General features: G+C 39.4%; 1 protein-coding gene and 1 long non-coding RNA gene across 2 annotated transcripts; one reads left to right on the top strand and one right to left on the bottom strand.

Annotated features, from left to right (window-relative positions):
• Positions 1-1,184: 1,184 nt before the first annotated feature.
• On the top strand, positions 1,185-22,342 carry tprn (taperin). Its single transcript, XM_007575831.2, has 4 exons — positions 1,185-3,418; positions 19,693-19,894; positions 20,755-20,873; positions 21,849-22,342. Exons 1-4 carry the CDS (start codon positions 1,511-1,513, stop codon positions 21,909-21,911), a joined length of 2,292 nt encoding a protein of 763 aa, XP_007575893.1. The 5' UTR covers positions 1,185-1,510; the 3' UTR covers positions 21,912-22,342.
• On the bottom strand, positions 14,794-19,325 carry LOC107833459 (uncharacterized). The gene is made up of 3 exons (XR_001659206.1): positions 18,076-19,325; positions 15,601-15,602; positions 14,794-14,889 (listed from the first exon to the last, which is right to left on the bottom strand). It is a non-coding gene; the product is annotated as an uncharacterized LOC107833459 (long non-coding RNA).
• Positions 22,343-22,914: the final 572 nt, after the last annotated feature.

The following is a 22,914-nucleotide window of genomic DNA, read 5'->3' as shown; positions in this document are numbered from 1 at the left end:
TCAATATCTATTAAAAACAAGAAATAAATAATGATATTTTTGCATGTTTTCATCACAAAATATAATTTATGTTTTTATTCATTGAATATATTTATTACTTTTTAAAAATAATATCTGACCAATCGGTTTGTGTGTAGACGTTTTAGCCCCGCCCACTGACTTTGATGCTTAAAGAAAAGTGTCAACAAACAGTTATGAAATAATAAAATAAAAGCTTTAATATCCTTTTGACATATGATGGATATATTTAACAAATTATGCACTTTAGAAGTTAGTTAATTATTGTGAGTTTTTCCTTCCACTCAACTTTACCTTAATAAGCTCAGTCTTAGTGCTGTCAACTTGTGATTGTGGCCATAATATGGCATTATAGAAATAATATTTGTGAAATTCATTCATCTGTATTCTATATTATACACTTTAAAAACATTTTATTTTTTTAATTTAGCATTTCTTTTTATTTTTTTTTCTTCTAGTTTTAATGTAATTGCTGAAATAAACTCACTTTTTAAAATGATATTCGACTTCCTAATGACTTTTAAAATAAGTCAAAGAATATATTGTTAAATAATTAATTAAATTCTTACATATGAAGTTCATTCTTATTGTCCTACTTTATATATGTCAACTTTACATGACATATGTAAAGTTGTAGGTAACAATTATATTTAGTACAGTATTTTTTTTATTACATTTTGTTTGTCATTTTTAAATGTTGGTAACTACTAGTTTTTAATGATATACTGAAATAAATACACTTTTTAAAAAATGATGTTCCAGTTTATTAATACAGACATATAAGGAGTTTTAAAATAATTCAGAAAACAAGTTCTTAAATAATTGTGTCTACTTTCAAGTTTCATTCTGTTACATATAAAAATATTCCATTTATTATGATTTCTTAAATAACTATATATTCTGTTATTGTGGAAACAATTCACTTTTTTGATTCAACTGAAATGTCTTTCTGTTTACTCAGTTTTGAGAAATATATTTTTTTGTTTGTTTTCTTTCTATTTTAAGCTTCATTCATTTTCTTTTTAGAAATAAAAATTTTGTCTAGAATAAATATTTGTTATGAAATTATTTTATATGGTTTCCACATAAAATGTATTGTAAAAAAATATTACTGTTTGTTTACTGTTAGCTCGATAAGTGTATTTAAAATATATATAGAATTTAATACTGTTTTGATGGACAGTTCTTCCTTGCGTCGGTAACAATGGAAAGGGGCGTGGTTATAGTCAGGAAGTAGGCGTGTCGTTAACTGCAGTCGACCAATCAGCGTCTGGAGGAGGCGTGGCCTCTTTCAAGGGATGTGAGGAGAAAGGGAGCTAAACAGTAAGCAGGCAGAGAGCGAGAAAAGCGGCGGAGGAAGGGATGTTTGTGTGTCCGCTGGTCGGTGCTGCAGGTACGGTCACAGCCGGATAACAGCCTTCATAGCGCCGCACCGGACCGCGGCGAGTCCGCCTCGGAGTTCCCCCGTTTTCTTCACCACCAAACGCGCACAATGTCCGGCGGGGGAGACATCCACGTCCTCCGCCAAGACTCCGGCCAAGAGAGTCCGAGGATGCCGGCCTGGAAGCGAGAAATCCTGGAGAGACGGAAGGCAAAGGGCGGCGTTTCCGCGGGGAACCCGGCCCCGGAGACGAGCCCCGGCGGCGCTGCGGGGTCGCATCACGTCAACGGGGATGTAACGGGGAATGTGAACGGTAACGGCGGTGGTAGTGCGAGGAGAGACGGCGGGGCGAGCGGCGTGTCCGGGCGGAACTACACCATCACCACGGCCAGCCAACATTTCGCCAACAACAAAGAGCCCCGAGCGGCGGCAGCGGAGAGGACGGCACCGAGGGAGAGCCTGGTGCTCCAGGAGAGTCTGGGTCCGCTGGAGGAGAACCCGTTCATCAAGCTGGAGAAGGAGCGCCGGAAGCGGCAGGACCGGGAGAACGCCGCCCGCCCGGTCCAGCACATCCTGGAGCTGTACGGGAGCGTCCCCGGGATCCGGACCATCCGGGCCGAGAACATCATCATCATAGAGTCGGATCCGGACTATTTCCCGGAGGCCGGAGAGAGTAAAAGCTGGCAGCAGAACGGGGTGGACACCTACAGCTCACTGAACGACCTTCTGGACCGGAGAGGCAGCGCCGTGACGGAGATCAGAGCCAAGGAGGTGGTCATCTACGACACCACGCTAAGCCGGAGTGAGGAGAACCTCAGCACCCTGGGCCGCCCTGACCCCGATGGCCCCCGAGACACCGGGGAGGGCCAAGGCAGGGTCAGCCGGATCCTCCAGAAGTTCGACTGCAACTACGGGAAGCTTCAGAAGAAGTCGCACAGCACGGAGAACCTTCTGGACCTGGATTGTAGTGCCAGTGCCAGGCCAAGACATTGGGCCAAGCCACAGCCAGTTCTGGTGCCAAAGCCCAGGCCAAGTCCGAGCGTCAGCAGCCAGCCAACATCACCCGTCTTCCAGACTCCTTGGACTTCCAAAGCAAAGCCACAGCCGGAGCACCACCCGGGCTCACCCCAGCCTGTGTCGTCCTTCCGGCAGAGGTTTGAAGGGGGCGTCGTCCCCAAAGACGAGCCAGACAGAGGGCAAAGCAAGCCCACCAGGGAGCGCGACTGGGAGGCCTCGGAGGTGCCCCCCAAACCCAAGGTGCCATGTTCTCCGGAGACCCGCCGTGTCCGTGCCGAGTCCTCCTCACTGCCCGTCTCTTCGAAGGTCTTACGTGCGTCGTCTGAGTTTGAGATCCGTCCCTCCCCGAAGCCGGACATCGACCAGATCCCAGACGGGGACATCCAGGCTCGGGCCCTCGCAAACCTCCGTCTGCAGTCCAAGAACTCCTTCACGGTGGTCCCCAAGCGAAACTTACAAGACTCGACTGCGGCCATCAGCCCCGGACCACCAAGTCCGACCAAGTCCTCGCCCTTGCCAGGAGTGCCAACACCCCCCCACTCCCCAATGAAGAAGAAAGAAGAGAAAGTGGAGAAGAAGAAGGAACCGGAAGTACCTCCTTCTCCTTCCTCTCCACCGGTCGTGACCTCACCAGCCTCACCAGTCTCTCCAACTCCGAAGCAACCCCCCGTGGACAAACTGCCGGTCACAAACATTGACGACATTGAGGTGGAGCCCCCGCAGCGCGTCCCGGTCCCCAGCCCCATGGTGCAGAGGAAAAAGGGCAACACCTTCACCGTGGTGCCTAAGCGATCGGCGGAACCCCAGAAGAGCCCACCGGAGCCCCAGCAGGAGGCTCCGGCTGAGGCCCCGCCGGGGTCCACTCCCCCGCAGCCCCAGTACGCCCAGCTGGGCAGCCTGCTGAAGAAACGCTACCCTGCTGTGGAGGAGATCCAGGTCATCGGAGGATACCTGAGCCTGGCCAAGTCCTGCCTGTCCAAGACCGGCTCGGTGGGCAAGAAGGTGAGAGGAACTCCGCTGGTTTTCTGATGTAGGGAAGCAAAATATTACCAAAACAGAAACACCATCAATATTTACATTAGAGCTGTTTTGGGTAGAAAAAGAGAGGAGTACATTGCTGCTAAAAATCTCAGAAATTTTTAGATTAATCTCAGACGTTTTGAGGATAAAACAATGACAAAAACATAGGAATTTTTGAGTTAAATCAAAAATTTTGGACTTTTGTTAATCTTTCAAAAAATCGAAAATGTTCTGCTTTTTTTTCTTGCAAATTTTCGACTTGTCAGGTATAACCTTTTAAAAAGGTTATACCTATGTTTTTCTTCTGAACATATTTCAGGATTTTCTGGAATCCTGAAATATGTTCTTAGCAACTTTTTTCTTAGCATCTTGACTTGCTCTTTCAGAATTCTTACTTTCTCAAAGCAAATAAAGAATTTTGACTTTTTTTTCCTCAGAATTCCCACTTTTTCAGAAATGTAAAGAATTCTGACTTATTTTTCCAGAATTATGAGAAGAAAGTCAAAACTATGAAGAAAAAATTTATTCCTGACTTCAATCTCACAGATATTAAAGTCAGAATTCTTTTTCTTTTCCTCAGTGGCACTAATGGTCTTCCGTACAGATCAGACCTTGAAGGAAACACAGGAAATCAGTAGATTTTTTAACTTTTTGCAGAATGAAAAAGTATTTATATTCCCTGAGTCTGGACCTTCCTCTGATCTAAACTAGGAAGTGTGACGTCACACAGGAGTTTTGCACCTGTCTGTCCAGCCAAGCTGGACAGACAGGTGCGTGTGTGTGTGTGTGTGTGTGTGTGTGTGTGTGTGTGTGTGTGTGTGTGTGTGTGTGTGTGTGTGTGTTGATCTAAATCTCTTGCGTCCAATCTCTGGGTTTGCTGCTGCTCTTTATGCCTGAGTGGATTAGCAGTGTGTGTTTACACAGCCGTTTAGAGCAACTCGCTGTGCTTTTCTACTCTTTTTGTTTTATTGTTTTTGTTTCTTGTGTGTGTGTGTGTGTGTGTGTGTGTGTGTGTTACTGTTTCAAGTGGCTCCGTTAACTGACCAATCCCATCTCTGTTTCCTGCTTCCTAAAGAGCAGCCTGTTTACTCCTGAGGCATTTTTCTATATTTTTTAATTAAATCATGAAGCATATTTAGGTTTTTCTTTAAAAATCACGGCTCTGATTCCTCCCTGCTCCAGGCTAATCGTTTCTGACTCACGTGCTTTTGGGATTAATTAAATATCAGGGAGTGTTGCTAATTAATTTTGCGAGCCGCTGCAGGGCTGATGTCAGATTGAGAGCTGCATGTGAAGCTTTGTTTCCTGTCTGCTTTTATTTGACGCTGCGGTTGCACCATAAACCTCGTCTTTCCCGTAGACGCGCAGAATGTTTTCACATTTCAAACTTAAGCTGTGAGGAGTTTAAAGTCACATAAATGCTGCTGGACGGAGGATTCTTCTGGGTTTCCCCTTTAACCTTATCTTTCTGTTCCTGCTCAAAAACCACAGCATGATGCTGCCACCACCATGTTTCTATAAACCTTTTAAATTCATTTCAGTTTTTGGTTGTATTAGGTGTTAAAGTTGTTAAAGTCCAAAAGATGTGAGTACCTTTGACTAACAAAACCTTTTAAAAAATATTTTTGGATTTTATTTTTTTAATCAATAGATGCACAAAAAGTTTAACTAAAATATGTTGTTTTATATTTTATTTATATTTAGTACTTTTATTTATTTAATTTTTATTCATTTTTAATAAACAGATCAGCAAATTATTTTTACAAAAATTAATTTAATATATTTTCTAGATTATTTTTATTTATTATATTTATTTTTTTATTTATATTTAAGTCAACAAATCAGCAGAATACTTTTTAAAATTAATCAAGAATAAAAATTTTATATAAATTTCATGAAATTCTTTAACTTTAAGTCGATGTGAACAAAACTTTGTTATGCTTTTAATTTTTATTTTTTAGTGAACAAATCAACCAAACTTTTACATTAAGTATTTTTTATATTTTTTTTAAATCAACACATCAACATAACTTTTTTAATTTTAATTTTTAAATAGATGAACTAAACTTTTCTTTCTTAATTTAAATATTTTTGTATTATGTTTAATTTTTTAAATCATTATATCAACCAAACTTTTTTTTTAAATAAATACATTTTTAAATGTTATTTTTATTGACTGTTTTGATGTATTTTTTTAAATCAGCGCATCAGTTAAATCTTTTTTTATTTACTATTTTGATGATCAGACCCGTTAAAAGCCATCAGCCTGTGAATCTCCAGCCTCTCACTCTGTGACCTTCTGTCTGGTTTCTTTGCTGTTTCATCGATGCTGCTGCAGCTGAAGATGCTTCAGCAGCAGCAGCAGCATCTTTCTGCTCATCCTGGTCGTGTTTTTGCTCGTTTCGGAGCAGCCTGGAGGTTTGGGCCCGGCCCGGATCATTTCTGAGGTTTTTCTCTCTCTGTGTAAAACCAGAGCGGCCGCACCTCAGAGTTCTGGCCCGGTTTTGAGGATTTTTTTCTCCCTGAATATATAAAACTTTTTTAAACGAGGAGCTTGGCTTAAGCCCCGTTCCCATCAGAAACTTGACTCCTCTCCTTCCTCCCAGCCTGATTCCTGGTGTTTCCATTGGACCGTTTGGAGGAAAAGCCTCTGTCGGAGCTTCAGTATGTAGGTCAAGAGCAGCTTCTTGTTCCACGTCACTCCTCCATTTGCATAAAATCGCTCTGAGTTTTTGGGTTAAACACAGACTGGGATTGACTTCCGCTTAGCAGAGAGCCTGGATTTCCTGCCGGTTTAATGGAAGACGGCAGAGCCTCTTGGAAGTGATGGATGTGGCTGCAGAGAGTCGTGGAGGCGGCAGAGTTTGTTTTTGAAGTTTCTCTTCCCTCTAACTGCTGGTTATAACGGGAGAAGGAAGATGGAACCAGATTTTTGTCACTCTTACCAGAGTTTTGCTCTGTTGATTCATTTAGATTACTGTTTTTGGAGTGATGGCCAATTTGTTTCACTTTTAAGGTGTTTTGCAATTAAAAATCTGATAAGTGTGGCATCGATTAATCGATTAATCAAATTTAAAAAATGTCATTCTACAGATTTTTTATTTAACCATGTAAGCCTTTTTACGTTATTTTAGAAACACACTGAAAAGTGCAAATAAACAAATAGTTACATTATTTTTTTCACCATATAACCTTTTTTGAGTCTCTACTTCCGTTAACGATTAATCGATTAATCGACTATATAAAAAATTAGACATTCTACAGATTTTTTTATTTGACCACGTAAACCTTTCTAGACATTAGAAATGCATCAAAATATGCAAATAAACAATGAAATAAAGCTTTTCTTTTAAATAAGAGCAACATTTTATATCCCAAAAATCCAAAACTGTATCATTCCTTTAGTGAATTTGAACCAAATGATGCTAACGCTACACCACTTTAGGAGTTTTGGCTAAAACATTTACAGATGAAGGTGTTTTTTTTTTAATCTTAAATGCAAAATGTAAACATTTTTAGTACAGTTTTGGCTTAATTACTGCTCTGAATATGTTATTTTTTTTCACCAAGTGGCTTTTTTAAGAGTCTGTATGCTTCAGCTAATGATTAATCAATTACTGAATTAGTTGATTATTATTTCAATAATCAATTAAATGGCCTTTTTGAGTGCATACTCGGTTAACAATTAATTTATTCCTAAATCAGTTGACAATTATTTAAATAATAGATTAATCTGATTAATCATTATTAACTTGATTAATCATTTCAGCCCTGGTGTTTTTAGTTTTCTGGCCATTCTTTGCAAAATAGGTCAAACTCAGTCAGATTGGCAATTTTATACGTCAATAAAAAAAATACTAAAACTTCCAGTTACATTTATTTTGCGTTTTGAGTTGTTGAGATTTCTTTAATTGTGACTCAGATTTTCTGTTTTTTAAAATATTTTTAAACTTTATGAATAATCTTAAAGTTTTTTTCAGGGTTTGATTAATAAAAAAATAATTTATTTTGACTTTCTCCACATCTTCAACTTGACCTTTTTTCCCCCCATTCACCTCAACGTGACTCAGGCGTTAAACAAATGCAGCCGCTCTTCTTCACACGGATCCGAAACTCGTCCTCGAACCTCCGACCAAAACTTCCAAACTCTGCGGTTCTTTTACATCGACATTTGGATGCAGACGCTGGGATCAGCGTCTCTGAACCGCTTGGAAAACCAAGCCGTTGTTCTTTGATTTGACTCACAGCTGGACAACCTCACAACACAAAAAGCAGCATTTGGATATGTAAACACTCCGAACAACAGGGCTACATATAAATGTGACTTTATGGGAAGCTGCTTTTACTGCAGATCACTTTGTTCTTTTGTAGTCATGATGTTCTGATGGTGCAGAAATACCCAGTACAGTCGTATTGAACCAAGATTTGGAGCAAAATGTCAATTTGTTTGGCATAATCTCGTTATTTTTGATAGATAGTTATTATTACTGCTGACGCTGCCCATTGTTGAGCTGCAATTGTTCTGCAGAACATTCATTTTTGTCTCGCTTCCCTAAAATCCATGTTTTTCATACGAGATCCAATTTTTATCAATTATTAAATTGTTTCCTATTCCAATCATCTCCTCTGTTGATTATATAATGGAGTGTTAGAGCCAAACTTTGAGTTCAATTACAAGAACACAGTCATAACATTGGTAAGAAAAGATGTCATTTTACCAGAAAATCATCTTAAAATGACAAAGTTAAGTTTCTGTAGTTCTTCCTTCAAAGCAGATGCAGTAATTTGTATGATAGCCTCAAGTTCCTGCTACTGATAATAATTTGATGCTGATGTATTAAAAGTAGGTTTTTCTAATAGTTATTAAGTATTATACCAAGGTATAACTTCAAAGGATTTTTAACATTCCTCATTTTTTATTTTTCATGCTGTTCACATAAAATTACTACTTCATTCTATTAATCTCATGATTTTATTCTTGTAATTAAAAATAAAGTCTTAGCTTGGCCCTAATACTCCACCACAGAGTTGACCTGAATTCAAAGTCCAGATAAATAGAAGCTGTAAAACAAGATGGCGGCTTTGGGCGTGAAGACATGGCTGAACTATGGAAACCCAATGAGTCATTGGTGAAGAAAAATCCAGATTTTCCAAAAACTGAATCTTAAAAACCAAGTATTTGATGAATCGATAAACGATTTATCGCCCTGTCTTGGTTTTTCTTCTCTCCTGGCTTCGGTCTAAACCAAACCTTGGATTGAGTGGTTTGACTTCAACACTGTCCAGTTTTTCAAACCTTTTATAAAGCAAATTGGCTTTATTGTTGATTGTTCAACAGGCCAGTTGTCTTTTACTCCACATTAAAATGGCTTCAGGAGTCATTAGTTACCATCTGTTGGTTCTCTGGCACTGAGTTTCCCAATGATTTCTGGCATTAGATGTGAAGTAAGGATTATTTTTTAAGCAGAAAAGCCATCCACATGTTCTCGGTACAGGGAGGCTGTTTGAGTTGGACTGAAACCTCCAGCTGTCAAGGAAGTGACCAACCACAAGACACTTTGGGATCCTTGGAAATGTGGTTTCAGGTTTGCTTTAGTCGAAGTTGTTCTCCAGGGAATCGAGGAATCCAGACTTCCCACCACCTCGGCCCGGTTCCAGGAGGACCTTGATGCGGTTTGTTTTTGAAACGTTACACTAAAGCACAGCTTTGAGTGGAGATGTGCTTCAGCTGCCACCAAATCTGTGAAGTGTTGGTAGAAAAACAGGCCAGAAGGCATTCAGACCATTCCTCTTCCTGTTTTATCAGTCATACTTGCATTTTCCTGAATTTTAGATGCAGTTTATGGATTTTTGCTTTGCTTTTCATCCATCCTGGAGGTTTAAATATACCCCGAATGGTTAAGAGCTCCCTGTAACACAGGAAGGCCAATGAAAGGGCACGCTCCTACATTTACATTGTGCGTCTGGGCTACAGGTGAGAAAGTCCATTGTGTTTAATTATTTACCGCCCGGCAGACATTCCCCATCTCTGCTCTCTCCTCCCTTACGCTTCCTGAAACCTGCCACCGCGCCTCCTTGTCCTTTCAGAGTCAGAACCGGAGTCGCGTAAACGGATTATGAAGACGTGTGTCGTCATTATTGATCTGGTGGACTGCTATTTAAATCCCTTTCCGATCATCCCACCTTCCGTAAAGTTTATTGAGATAACGGATTTATTGGTGTATTTGAGTTATAGTTTAACCTTCTAAGACGGTAAGGTTTCCAGTTTATCAGTTCAGGATCCAACACTGTCTGATTAACGGTTGAATTCATGGTGGATTTTTCTCCAAACCATGACGTTTCACAGCTGGTGTGAGGTTGTTAATGCCAAATATATTCTCTCCTCTGGTGTGCAAATAATGTTTTAGATAGTTTGGTAGACTGGAGTCGAATTGAAACATTGGTTACTTTTTCAGCTGCTGCTGTTCACACTGCACTGAGTCAAACCAACCAAATACTTTGAACAACCAGTTCCCCTCCTCACCTGTGGTGGCGCTGCTCCAAGAACCACTGAAGGAAACAACAAAAAAGAAGAGAAATGAAAATGGATTTACATTTCTGTTTTTCTCCTTTTGATTTCAAACGATGGAAACTTTGATTTTTGTCTCAACGAGCTCTGTTGTTAGTGTGACTAACAACAGAGCTAGCATGGTGCGTTCACGGATCGGTAAAATCCAGTGTTTGAGTTTCCAACTAAAACATCAGGGGGAACTTGGAAATTTTGAGATTAAGTTCAGAAGTTTTCTAGGTAAAAAACACAAAAATTTTATGAGTGAATAAAGTAAAAAAAAATTAATTTTTCAACAATTTCTGAGTTTCAAAAGTCGAAAATTTTCACTTTAAAACTCAAAAATTCCCAAGTTGTTTTCTGAGAATAATCTAAAAATGTAGTTTTTTTCCGCTCAAATTTTCACCGTTTTGAACTCAGACATTTCCGAGTTTTCTGAGATAAAGCTCAGTATGTAACTTTTATAATATTTTCTGAGATTTGTTGAAACTGTTGCGTTGTGATAGAATGATATGAGAGAGAATCTGCTAAAAATCTACCTCTTCTGTCTTGTCCCAGTGCTAATTAGGAACAATCAATCAAAGCCAGAAGGCGAGTGTTAGCTCATCCTCCCCACTGTGGCTACGCTGCATCTAGCATAGCTTTTTGTGAATGCTAAGGCTAGTTAGCGTGGCTGTCAATGACGGCTGTTAAATGGTTTTCTTGTAGGTAAGTTGTTTCACTGCCGGTAGCACATTTAGCAGCTATTGACTGACAGCACTAAGACCCTCCTCTTGGCTCTGATTGGTTGTTTTTGGTTGGAGCAGTGGCCACATTGCTATTTCTTCAGATAGCAATAGTAGCTCAGGGGGGAGATGGATCCTTTCACAGATTATGTGTCTCATATTATACTGTCATCATTGTGTGACAGTTTCAACAAATATGGAAAAGTTGTGTACTTCAGCTTTAATCTAACATTTCTTGAGTTTTTTCTAGGAAGTGTACTTTTTCTATCTACCATATTCGCCGTCATAAATGAACTTTGCTATATTTACAATAAATGACTCTCACGTCTGAGAAGTGCTGCTTCTATTTCTATTTTTCTCAGGTTGTGGGGTAGATTTGGTTTTCAAATAAGAGAGACTTACGTGTCGTTCTCTTTAACTATGACACACACTCTGTGGCTCACACCGAAACATGTAAATGTGTGTGTGTGAATGCTAGTTTTCCCACACGGCCCTGGGGCTGCAGCCAGCAGAGTCGGTGTAATTAGGATTCAGCCAGTAAAGCCCCACTATCATCGTCATGTTTAATTCAGAGTGTGTGTGTTTAGGAGTAAGGAGCTGAAGCGGACGCCAGCAGACGTTGCGGGTTTTATTATTTAAAAAAGAATCAGAGTGAGACCTCTTCTGTTTCTTTCAACCCATCTACCCCGGATTGTTCCTTTTTTTAGCTTCTTTAAGGATTTTAAAATAATACAAACTCAGCTGTTTCTCCGCTGCGGGTTTGATGTGGTACGTTTTGTACCTCGGATGCAAATGTCATTCAAATAATCTGGCAGAAGCAGAGTCCACATGAAACGCCGGGCGCGCGTGTCGCTGTCCCACGCGCCCGGCGTGACGTCAGCAGCACGTCAAAAAGCGTAAAGCTCTGTCTTCCTCGGGTTTTTGTCTTCGGCGGTTCCGGGTTGTTTGTTTTTTTCCTGTTTGCTTCGCCCAAACCTCTGCTCGTTTGTTTCAGCTCTCTCCTCTTCCTCTCTTTTCTTCCTCTCTATCGTTTCCCTCCGTCTCATATCCATGGCGCCTGTCACCATGGCAACGCCAGCGGCGGCCATTCTATCCCGTCATTAGGATTCCAGGATAAGAAGGACTCTCTCTCTCTTTCTCTCTCTCTCCCTCTCTTTGTCTTTCTCTCTCTTTCTCTCTCTCTCCCTCTCTTTGTCTTTCTCTCTCTCTCTTTCTCTTTCTCTCTGTCTCTCCTTCTCTCTCTCTCTCTTTCTGTCTCTCTCTTTCTCTGTCTCTTTCTGTCTCTCCTTCTCTCTCTCTCTCTCTCTCTCTCTCTACTAGACGTGTTTTGACGTCAGTGCGGTTGCTGCAGGTTTCTGTAATTTATCATTTTAAAACGACAAGCGTTTATAATAGAGTAGAAAGCTTAGAAATATGACTTACTGTCCCAAAACAAAGCGACAGCTAACAGTTAATTGAGTAATCGAGTATTCTATCGATTAAGATTAATATTAATTTTAAAAAAATTAATAAAATTTGGCATGTTCTGCAGATTTTTTATTTAACCACTTAAAATTATAGTATGCAGTACAGTTACATAAAAAAAAGAAAAGCCATCCATTCATCCATCCATCCATCCATCCATCCATCCATCCATCCATCCATCCATCCATCCATCCATCCATCCATATTTAATGACTGATTTATTAACATCATATTGTGATAAACACATAGGAAACCTTTGTTATATTTCTAAATGGTCTAAAATGAATTAAAGTGGCCAGTAAACAAACTGTAACCAGTTTTATTTCTCTGCTGCCTGTGACTTGTTGGTGTTGCAGATTAAACCGTCACCAGTTTGTCTTTAAGCTCTTCCTGGTTCCTCTCCTGTGTTTCCCATCAGGACTGACATCCAGTTGGTTTCTCTCCTCAGGATGACTTTCCCACCGTTCATCCTGTCATTCTGACCTTCCTTTTGTCTCCATTGTGACTTTTGCAGACACACCTAAACCTCCAACTTTTTCAGTCTGCCATTAAACGCACCAACAATGAATGGTGGTTGTGTGTGTTGGGAGTGGACCGTCTGATTGGTTTGGATCTCCACCCTGCCAGTGTCGCCTTACACACCTGGTTCACCTGCAGGAACGTTCTCAGAAATCCACCTGCTTTTTATTCTGGCTCTTATCAGGGATAATCCAACGCTGGAGCCAGGCACACACTCACTCACAGGAGGCTAAAGGGCGAACTATTATCTCCCTGAGTCACACCGACAGAGTAAACACGCTTCCAGCAGCGTCCGCCTACGTTGGTTTGATAGAAACGAATCTGAGATTTAAAATCACATGAAACAGAAACATTTACACTGAACTGGAATATTGACTCCATTTGGTGGTCAGAAGTTTCAGCTGTTTGTTTGATCCGCTCCTCCAGGGTGGAGTCGTTCAGTCACCTCAGTGGTTTTATAAACAAAACAAACTAAAAACTAACTGGCTGTGTGTTTGAGTTTGTGATGCATTTTGAGATGAAGGAAACTTTGAGCTCCAAAAATAAGAAATCTGCAAGAAAAAAATTCTGAAATTTTTGGATTTCTAGAAAACATATGGTAATTCCTGAGCTACCATAGTTGAAAAGTTGAGGAAAAAAATAAATTTTGAGATTAATTTCAGAAATTTTCTAGAAAAAACAAGCAGATTTTCGAGCGCGTTGCCTGTTGCTCAGGTTGACGCTGCGCCGCTGCAGCATGCAGCTTTGCCTTGAGGCTGTGATGCAGCTGACGCTCTGCAGCCTGATCATCATGGTCTAATATTATCCGCCTGCTGGAGATTAGCTCTAATCAGGCACCTGCTCAGCCTGGACGCTCTGCTGGTGGAAACGGATCCAGAGATTCGGTTTAACTCTGAGAAATCTGCAGCTGCAGCGCCTTCAATGCGCTGCGGCGGTTTGACTGTGGCGCAGCTTCAGTGAGGTTGTTAAACTTCAGGCGCAGTCGGAGCTCTGTGCAGGAAGCACGCTCCACCAAACGGGGACATTCATGCCGCTTGGCCTGGAAAGAAATTCCTGGCAGCCGCTCATCAGGACACTGATGGAGACATAATCTCCTCCACAGCTTTCACTCCGTCTTTCTGTCCTCTGTCTGCGCTTTTTCATTTCAACTGGGGAAAACTAAAGGAAGCTAAAAATTTTTAGATGATGTGAAGTTCTAGTGTGAAAAAGATCCTATGAAATGCAAACTCTGGTAAAGATGGAGAAATATTAAGAAAACTAGAGGTGAACCAACTGCAGTTTCTCCAAAATGCCTGATGCCATTTTTTCTTTTGTCTGAGCAGCTGCTGAATATATTCCAGAGGTAAATGAGATCATTTTTTCATGTAAATGTCAATCGATCACCGATCTCTTATAATTAAGAAATTGTGAGCCTATTTATTGGTGCAACCATACAAAAGTACAGTATCTATGGAAGAGGATTAGTGCCACTGGAAAAAAAGGATTCTGCGAAACAAGCACTTTTTTTTCGCAGAATTTTTACTGTTTTTCGCAGAATTCAGACTTTTTCCTCAAGATTCTAACTTTATCTTAGAATTCTGACTTTTTCTTCACTGAATTTTGAACTTTTTTTCCACAGATTGACTTTTTTTGCAGAATTCTGACTTTTTTCTGATTTCTGACGTTAATCTCTCCATTTTGATTTATATTTACCCAAAATTCTGCCTTTTAAAAAAAAATTCTTTCAATTATGGAAATTAATGCAAAATCAACAGGTCCCCGCATTTTTTCACGTTAGCGCATAATTGTACATTTATTTTTAAATGTATTTCTTTACCACTAACTTGGTCTTGAGGCTTTTTGTTTAGCACCACCTACAGGTCTGGAGGAGTAACAGCAGCATTTTTGTGGCTGTTGTCAGTATCTCTGTGTGTCAGATTGTTGTTCTCAACCAAATCTTTGCAGTAGTTCAGCCTAAAGTTGTGCATTAAAGCTTCACCCTGCAGTGCATTGTGGGTTTTCTGGTAAATATAAAACGAAGGCCGTCCCTGATGCCGCGGCTTCCTGTTTCTGCACCGTGTGGTGAACCAGAATGACAGCGTTCCTAAATCTGCTGGTGGACCTTTTTTTTTCCTCCGCTTCATTTGCCCTCAGGAAAGAGGACAAACCACTCCTGCCTTGGTTGCAGCGGCTTTCAGCATCAAAACAAATATCTGGACCTCGTGAAGAGTTAAAAATCCCGTCTTTGTTTTGGCGCACTGACTTGGAGGCAGAGCAGCGAGGGCAGAGCAAAAGAAAAGTGAAAGACTGTGAAAGAGGAAGCGAGTCCAGCCTGATTTATTGATGGGGCCTCGGCTTTGGCAGCCAGAGACGGAGCAACAATGCCGCTCTAGCAGAGAAAGTCTTTGTTTCCTCAAGTGGCTGAAATGAGTCAATATCCTGGAAGCTGACACATTTTACAAAGTTTTTTCAAAGGGAATTTTGAATAATTTGTGACTTTTGTCACTTTGAGCACATAGAATATAAATATCTGGATTTTATTGTCATTTTAATTGGTAGACCAGCACAAAGCAGCAGAATACTCTAATTGGGTGGAAAAAATCTATAATAACTATATTTGTTGCCAGTTGCTAACACGTAAATGCGCTCATATCAGTCAGATTGAATGATTATACATGATGCCATATGGAGCTGTTGGATGTTATTGTTTACATCCAGAAATTTGGGTCATGTTCTCAACACTGGAGGGCAAAAGGACGATTATTTTACCTGCTACCCATCGCTGCGCTGCTGCTGTACGACGACTCTGTTAACTAAATAAAACCTGGAGCTGTTGGTGTTTTTCATTTAGTGCAGTGCGCCACCGCAAAGGAAACTTTCTGTGTTAACTTCCAGATAAGGCAGAAAAACATTAAAGAGCAACTCAAAACCACTTTTTTCTCCCTCTTTGTCAACTACGCTACACACAAACTTGTTGCCATAGAAACTGACAACAGCCCATTTTATGTTTCAGGATTCAACACCAAGAAACACTCAAACGTTTCCCACACAGAGAACAGAACATTCAGTCCGTTACAGTTTTATGTTTTCAGGCTTGATGTTTATTTTGCGATTATTAATAAGTGATCGCTGTGGTGGATTAGCTACCCCTGCTATTAGCAGAGCTAACACTGAGGTGGTTGATTAGCTAATATAAACACCTGCTCTACTGATGATGTCAGAGTTGGTGTTCAGGTCAGTTTTTACATTTTTTTTAACTGAACTGAGAGACACTGAATTCCACAGCCCATCTACATGTTATGGTTGTCATAGTCAAGCTAGCATAGCTGACCTACTTCCCTCTCCCTTGGTATTTTTTTCTTAATTTAAACTTTTTCCTGACCTTGTTATCTAGTTATCATAGTAGCAAAGCACTGCATCTCAATTTCTTTCTTATTTCAGGTGTACATATAAGACTTAGCGCTTTATATTGACAACTTAACAGCTAAAACCAATGATGGTTTGTTTGAAGCTTTTTGCCCTCCAGCGGGAGACGGCGGTGGGATTTTGCCTATGACATCATCCATATATACACTCAAATCAATGATTACTCATTTAATTAACAATTACTCAGATAATTGCTAACTCTTGTTAACACGTAGCATGTAGGACAGAAAGTTCAGTTTTGTTTTGCACTGGATTTTATTAAGGAGTGTCCTAGGAAAGTACAAATGCACGCCACACTTTTCAGATTTTTTATTTGATTCGACTCAGCATTTTTCTTCCGTCTTACAATTACTCCCAGGATGTGAAATATGACAAAGTTATTAACCAGGTTAATCATGATAAATGAAGCTACTTTGACCATTTAGCTCCTTCGGTATCAAATGTAGGTCAGGCTGCAGGTGATGCAGCCTCATCTTCTCCTGAATGACCTTTGCACCTTGGCACTCCTGCACAGGCTTTACGGGATTATAAATATGTGGAGTGGCTCCTCTGATTGGTCAGCTTTCTGGCCCGATAATCTTAACACCTGAGCTAATTCCCTTGTGTTTTTAGAACAGGAAACGTATCTGTGGACACCGCAGAGCAAAGGTTCGATCTCCATGGCAACAGCAGAGGAAGAAATAAAAGCGTTTCGCGTTTGTGACGCCTACAAGCGGTCAGAACATGTTGAAAGTGGCTTTTTATAAACTATGAGGGGCTTTTTGAGTCGACTTGAGCTATAACCGCCCGCTAAAGAGGAACTGCGCTCTTCACTGGTTAAAAATGGATCTTGGTGTAAATTTTTTTTTCTTTTTTTGTGGTTGTGATTATGAAGCAGAAAAACTCTTACCTCACTTAAAGAGACATTCAGGCTCAGAAACACGGGGGATAAACTGGAGTTTGGTTTCAGCAACATTCAGTTGCGCTCCTTTTATTTTATAGTCGTTATAAAATGTTTTCTGATTTCCTATCTGCAATTTCCTGTCGAGCTTTGACCGGACCGTTCTGATTTTAGAGGCCCGAGTCAGTGATAGACGAGGAAGGAAACAAAATGACTGCAAACAACTTTATAATGTGGATGGATGGATGGATGGATGGATGGATGGATGGATGGATCCACTTTCAGATAATGCAACAATAAATTACATTTTGAACTGTAAATGAATAAAAAAATAATATTTTTATTATTCTTGGAGTTTTTTAAAGCAAATTCTCAAATTTTGAAACTCTGAAATTTCCACAATTTTTCCTGGAAAATTTCTAAGGCGAATCTCAAAATTTCTGACTTTTGTTTGGCGGAAATCTACAACTTTTCTTTTTCTTTTTTCCAAAGCAGAGTTTGATACTTCGAGTCTTTTCACTTTATGACTTGACAGGCTGTCACTTCCTTATTGCTGCATGATTACTCAGTCTCTATCATCTGCTGACGCTGCAGAACCACCGGTCGGTCCCTTCCCACCGGCGCTGGCTGCCTCGGTATCCGCAGGTTGGCGTCGCTTCAGCGGGCCAGGTGGCTTCGTTGCGGGAGCTCCGTGTCTGGGCCCGCTTGTCTCCAGGCTGGCGCCGTAAGAAGCGTCTGTTTGGCGGGTCTCGGCCGCTGATTCAGGCGAGACGAGCCGTGTAATCCGGCCTGAACAACAGCTCCTCCAGACAGAGATCTCAGTGGGTTAAACACGCCGTCTGTTGTCTCTGGGAAAGTCTTGAGTTGGCCATCCATTTTTTAAAATGGCGTCGAAGCACGAAGACTTTTAAAGCGATGTTAAAGATTTTGTTTAAGACTTTAACTGCCCATTTTCACCTATTTAAAATCTCAACGATAACTGTAAAGGTAAAGTTGGTATTTACTCGGGTGGTTAAGGTCCTGACATTTTATTTTGGGAATGTTCTTGTTCAGGTAGCTATGGTAACGGAATGCTAGCCCTGAGAAGGCTAACCGCGACTGTTAGCAGCGGAACAGGAAAAGGCTAAAAAGCAGCTCAATATTAACTTAAATTGCTGTTACCGACCTTGTTTTATTGACTGAAGCTAAAATGGAGCTGCTTTTTAAATGTAATTACTATTTATTTATTTAAAGCAAGTGGAATTTTACTTAAAAGTACTCAACCTGGATGTGATTCTCTATTAGCTCTGGTTCTGAATACTGTACAGCTGGAAGGATTTTTGGTCTTTTTTCTACTTTATGACACCAAGATGCATAACCGTAACAAAGTGTGTTTTTACAACTGGTAGCATCTAGTTAGCATCTCAAAAGTTGGAATAATACTTGAACCACAGAGGAGTTGAAAAGGATGTAGAGATCTATTCCCGACTTCATAGTCTAACTGTACAGCCAAACAGATTCAAAGAGAAACAGCAAAAGCAAAGGAAGTGGATTAGCATTGCTATGCTAGCAACTCATGTTGTTATCCAGGATAGTCGCTAATGTCTCTGCTGCCTGGTTATTGAGCTATGAATCATTTAATTTCACTTTAGGATAAACGAAATATTGTTGAATTGAAAAATGTAAATTCATGAGCAGGAAGTGGGGTAAAAATGGACACCGAAGCTGGTTTCAAAACCAGTTTAAGACTTTACTTTTGTAGAGTCCCATAATGACCACAACTGGTTTAAAATAAAAGGTGCTATTGATACATATGGGCCACATGCGAGCTACACTGTTTCACTTCCTGCTCTTGTACTGCCATGGCAACCAGAAATAAAACAATGCAAACATAGAGAGCAGTGGGTTAAACTGGGGCTGCCCAACTCTATCCCTGATCTAAATCTGTCCTAATCTGCATCACACGGCAACAAACCAACAATAACGTCAACACCTTCGACTCTTTGACACCATTCAGAGTCAAAACGCATAATCTGTCACTGAAAAGTATTTTATTTTACAGTTTATTTCTTTAAAATGTTGTTTTCCATCTTAAGCATCTAACTTGGTTCCCACATCCAGAGTTTTATTTGCTTTAAATGTTTTAATTATTGCTTTGTTTAAGTTTAAGCTAGTAGTTATTGTTGATATGCCTTAATTAGATAGCAGGTTGTTATCTTTCCCATTTTGAAGAGATGGGCCTCTGTGTCGCATCATGTTTAAACTCCAGGGAAACAGGAGGTCATTAATTACTAATAAAGAGTTCCTACTATCAGCTTAGAAATATACAAGTAAAGTAATGGAATAAATAAAAATAAAAACAATAACTATAAAAATATGGAAGTAAAAATGTGACAAAAATAGACTAAAAATAAAGATATAAAGATATAAAAATGGTTCAGTCACATAAAAAGTATGGTAGTAAAATAAATGCAATAGTAAAAAAATCTAAAATGTAATGAAAATTAAAAAAAAAAGATTCAGTCAAATAAAAGTATAGTAATAATGATGCAACAATAATAAAGATAAAATGTATGAATTAAAGAAAATGATTTATTTACATTTGATTTATGGCAGTTGTTGTTGATCTGTGTCCCGGAAGCCGTCAACACGACACAGAACATTTTTTACTTTTGTTGATAAGGTTTATGACGGACATAAAGAAATAAAGTTTATATTTTCCTGCGTCTCTTCGCAGCTGAAGATCTCGTTCAACGAGTCGAGCCTCCAGAGCACCTACGAGTATCCGTCAGAGAGCAGCGTGTGGGACAGCGGCGAGGAGGACGAGGACGACAAGCGGGACGGGACGCCAGCGGACGAGCAGCCCAGCATGGTGGGACGTTTCCACATCCCTCGACCCGGCCTGGTCGGCTCGCCGGTCCACTCCGAAAACGGAAACGGTGAGACCCGACATGAAAGCAAAACAAAACCAAACTGTAAAACCAAACCAACAGAACAATTCAGACCTAGTCAAAGTCCAGACTTACTTTCTGTAGCTAGATTTGAAAATAGATGCTCACAGACACCTTCTGTCCATTCTAACTGAACATGAACTAAAACATAATAAGCACTCCACACTTTTCAGATTACCAATTGTATGAAAACATTAACAATCAGGCATCCTCCTCCTTCCATTGGACAATTCTGAATTACTTTGTGTTTGTCACCTACAGTCCATATAAAATATATATTTAAGTCTTTAGTTGCTTGTCAAAATCTTTAAAAAATCAAGTTTCACCAATTCTTCTGCAGGGAATCGAATGAAAACAATGAGACAGTAGTGAGGTGTGCGGAAACAGTGGGATCAGTTCCATACACTTTATTATTTGAAGTGGTGACACTTAATAAAATACAATTTCTAAATAGTTTTATCTCCATGAGGTGGAATTTTCTCCTTTTTACCAATTTTCTTATAAAAAGAAACCTTTTGTTGTTTGGTAAAATGGGAATTTCTCACACAAAGTGTTAAGAATATGAAATGATATGAACAATCCTGAGCTAAAAACTATCTTAAGTTATATATAAAGATTTTAGGTTGCATTTTATGTAGAAAAGTTAAAGAAAATATGCAGTAAAACCTGAAATCAAACCAGATCTGATTTATTAGTTGGATCCCAGAGCCCCCTACTGGAGAAAACCTGTAACTACATTTGGTTTCAGTTCAGCAAGCAATTTTTTTTTCATTATTATGTGGATAACAACACTACAGAATAAATGTTGAATAAATTAAATAATAATGTGTTTTCCTAATTGTTTTCAGACCTTTCCAGCTACATTCCCAAGCACTCTGTGGACTTTAACACCTGGCAGGAAAACAAACAAGAAGACAAAGTTTACCAGGAAGAACCCACTTCGCCGCAGGTCACAGAGGAGGTCATGGTAAGAGCCAAGAAACGCTGAAAGGAAAACTGTTTGGATCTGAGATGTTTTCCAGCCTCACATATTGTTTTTTTTTTGTTAATAATGATGGTGAATAAGTTTAAAATGTCAAAATACTATGGTGGAAATAGAATAAGATCTTAATCAATCATTTTAAACATTTTTCCACCTTATATGCAACAAAATCTTGAAACTAGATGCTTGTATAGCAGTGATTTTGATGTAGGATTGAACTGATTCGTCAAATTAATCGTGATTAATCAATTATTGAAGTAGCTGTCCACTAATTTAGTAACTGATTAATCGTTAACTGGAGCATACAGACTCAAAAAAGTCAATTTGGTGAAACAAAACAACTTATTGAGAGATGTAATTAAGGTAAAGCTTTAATAAAATATGTAGATTTTGCATTTATGATGATATTTGACCCAAGTTATCAAAATAAGAAATAAACGATTAATCGATTAATTTGATTTTTTTAATGCTACACATTTTCATTTAACCGCTTAAACCTTTGTTATATTAAAAATTCATGAGAATTGAACAATTCAGTTTCTTCTCAAAATAAGAAAATAAACATTTTATTGCCTTAAATGCAAAACCGAAGCATTCATGTGGTAAATTTGAACAAAATGTTTACGTATTTGTATAGTTTTGGCTTAATTACTGCTTTGAATATGTTGTTTTTTCACCAAGTGATCATTTTTGAGTCTGTATACTACAGTTAGCGATTAATCGATTCCAGTTAGCGATTATTCTATTAATAAGTTAATAGACGATTATTTCAGTTAATAGATGATTATTTCAATTATCGATTAATCACAATTTATTTCCTACTCTAAGTGAAATTTTGAGCAAATTCTAGTGAGTTCTGACCTAAAATCTCTGGTTTTCTCCAATAAACATGAGGAGAAGTTGAGTCCAGCTGTGACCTTTGACCTCATGTAACGGTGTTTAACGTCGTTTTGTGTCCAGCTGACTCCGGCAGACAGCTCCTCCCTGTCCGACTACAGCAGCGAACCGGCGCTTTACTTCTGACGGCCGGACGGCAGCATCTCCGACCGCAGCTCACGGCGGCGCTCCGACCCCGCCGACCTCCTGCCACAGGCCTCCTGCCGCAGAGGTTTCCCAGAGCGACAAATGGGAATGAAAAAGGAAAAAACAAAAACAAAGAAGCAGCTGGGCTGTGTTTCCCCCTCCGATGGAGGACAGTTGATCTGTCCGACACTTTCGCTCGTTGGTGACGGAGTTCAGTGTTAGGACTTTCTCTGCTTCTGTGCAGATTATAAATAGCAGACAGAAAAACAACAAAACATGAAGGTAAAAGGGTGCCACAACTATTTTCTTTTCCAGTTTTTGTACGTGCATGTTTGATTTCAGCTTCTGTTTTACTGTAAAGCTTCTCTTGGCCTTTCTTTAGTTTCAGGTTTTCATGCTGTATTAAACTTTCTGGATGTTTTTCTGAGGTGTTTAAAAAAAAAACTTCCCTTCTTCGTTCGGAAGGAGGTGAAGAAGAACGACGGCGTGTTGGGGCCGTTGCAGACGGAAAGAAAAAATTACACCAAAAACTCAGAAATTTTGAGATTTACCTAATCTCTGAAATTTTCTAGAAAAAACCTGGAAATTTCTGAGCTTGAAAAGTTGAAAATTGCTAGAAAAAAATGAGAAATTTAGATATTCAGAAATCTTTTGGAAGGAAAAAAGTAGAAAAATTGCTGGTGAAATTTTTCATAAAGTTGAAAATTTGCTAGAACAAAATTAGAAATGTTTAGTTTAATCTTACAAATTTACTAAAAGAAAAAAATCTGAGTTTCTAAAGCTGAAAACTTGTTAGAAATAACTTATGTTTTGAGATTATTGCCAGAAATTTTCTTGAAAAAAGTCTTGGAAATTTCTGAGCTTCAAAAGTGACAAAAATTGCTAAAAAAAATAATAAAAACACCTCCTAAATTTTGAAATTAATCTCAGAAGTTTTCCAGAAGAAAACTTGAAAATTATGGAGCTCAAAAAGTAAAACATTTGCTTTAAGAAACTTGAAACT

This window comes from Poecilia formosa, unplaced genomic scaffold, assembly GCF_000485575.1.
Source record: "Poecilia formosa unplaced genomic scaffold, Poecilia_formosa-5.1.2 Scaffold390, whole genome shotgun sequence".
Taxonomy (NCBI): domain Eukaryota; kingdom Metazoa; phylum Chordata; class Actinopteri; order Cyprinodontiformes; family Poeciliidae; genus Poecilia; species Poecilia formosa.
The sequence above is the reverse complement of the archived record's forward strand: the minus strand, read 5'-3'. Positions and strand labels throughout refer to the sequence as shown.

Bases quoted from the DNA above. Each gene is read 5' to 3' on its own strand.
- tprn (XM_007575831.2), top strand. From the start codon at position 1,511: ATGTCCGGCGGGGGAGACATCCACGTCCTCCGCCAAGACTCCGGCCAA. The intron at 3,419-19,692 runs GTGAGAGGAACT...GTCTCTTCGCAG, and splicing joins CCGGCTCGGTGGGCAAGAAG to CTGAAGATCTCGTTCAACGA. The intron at 19,895-20,754 runs GTGAGACCCGAC...AATTGTTTTCAG, and splicing joins CCACTCCGAAAACGGAAACG to ACCTTTCCAGCTACATTCCC.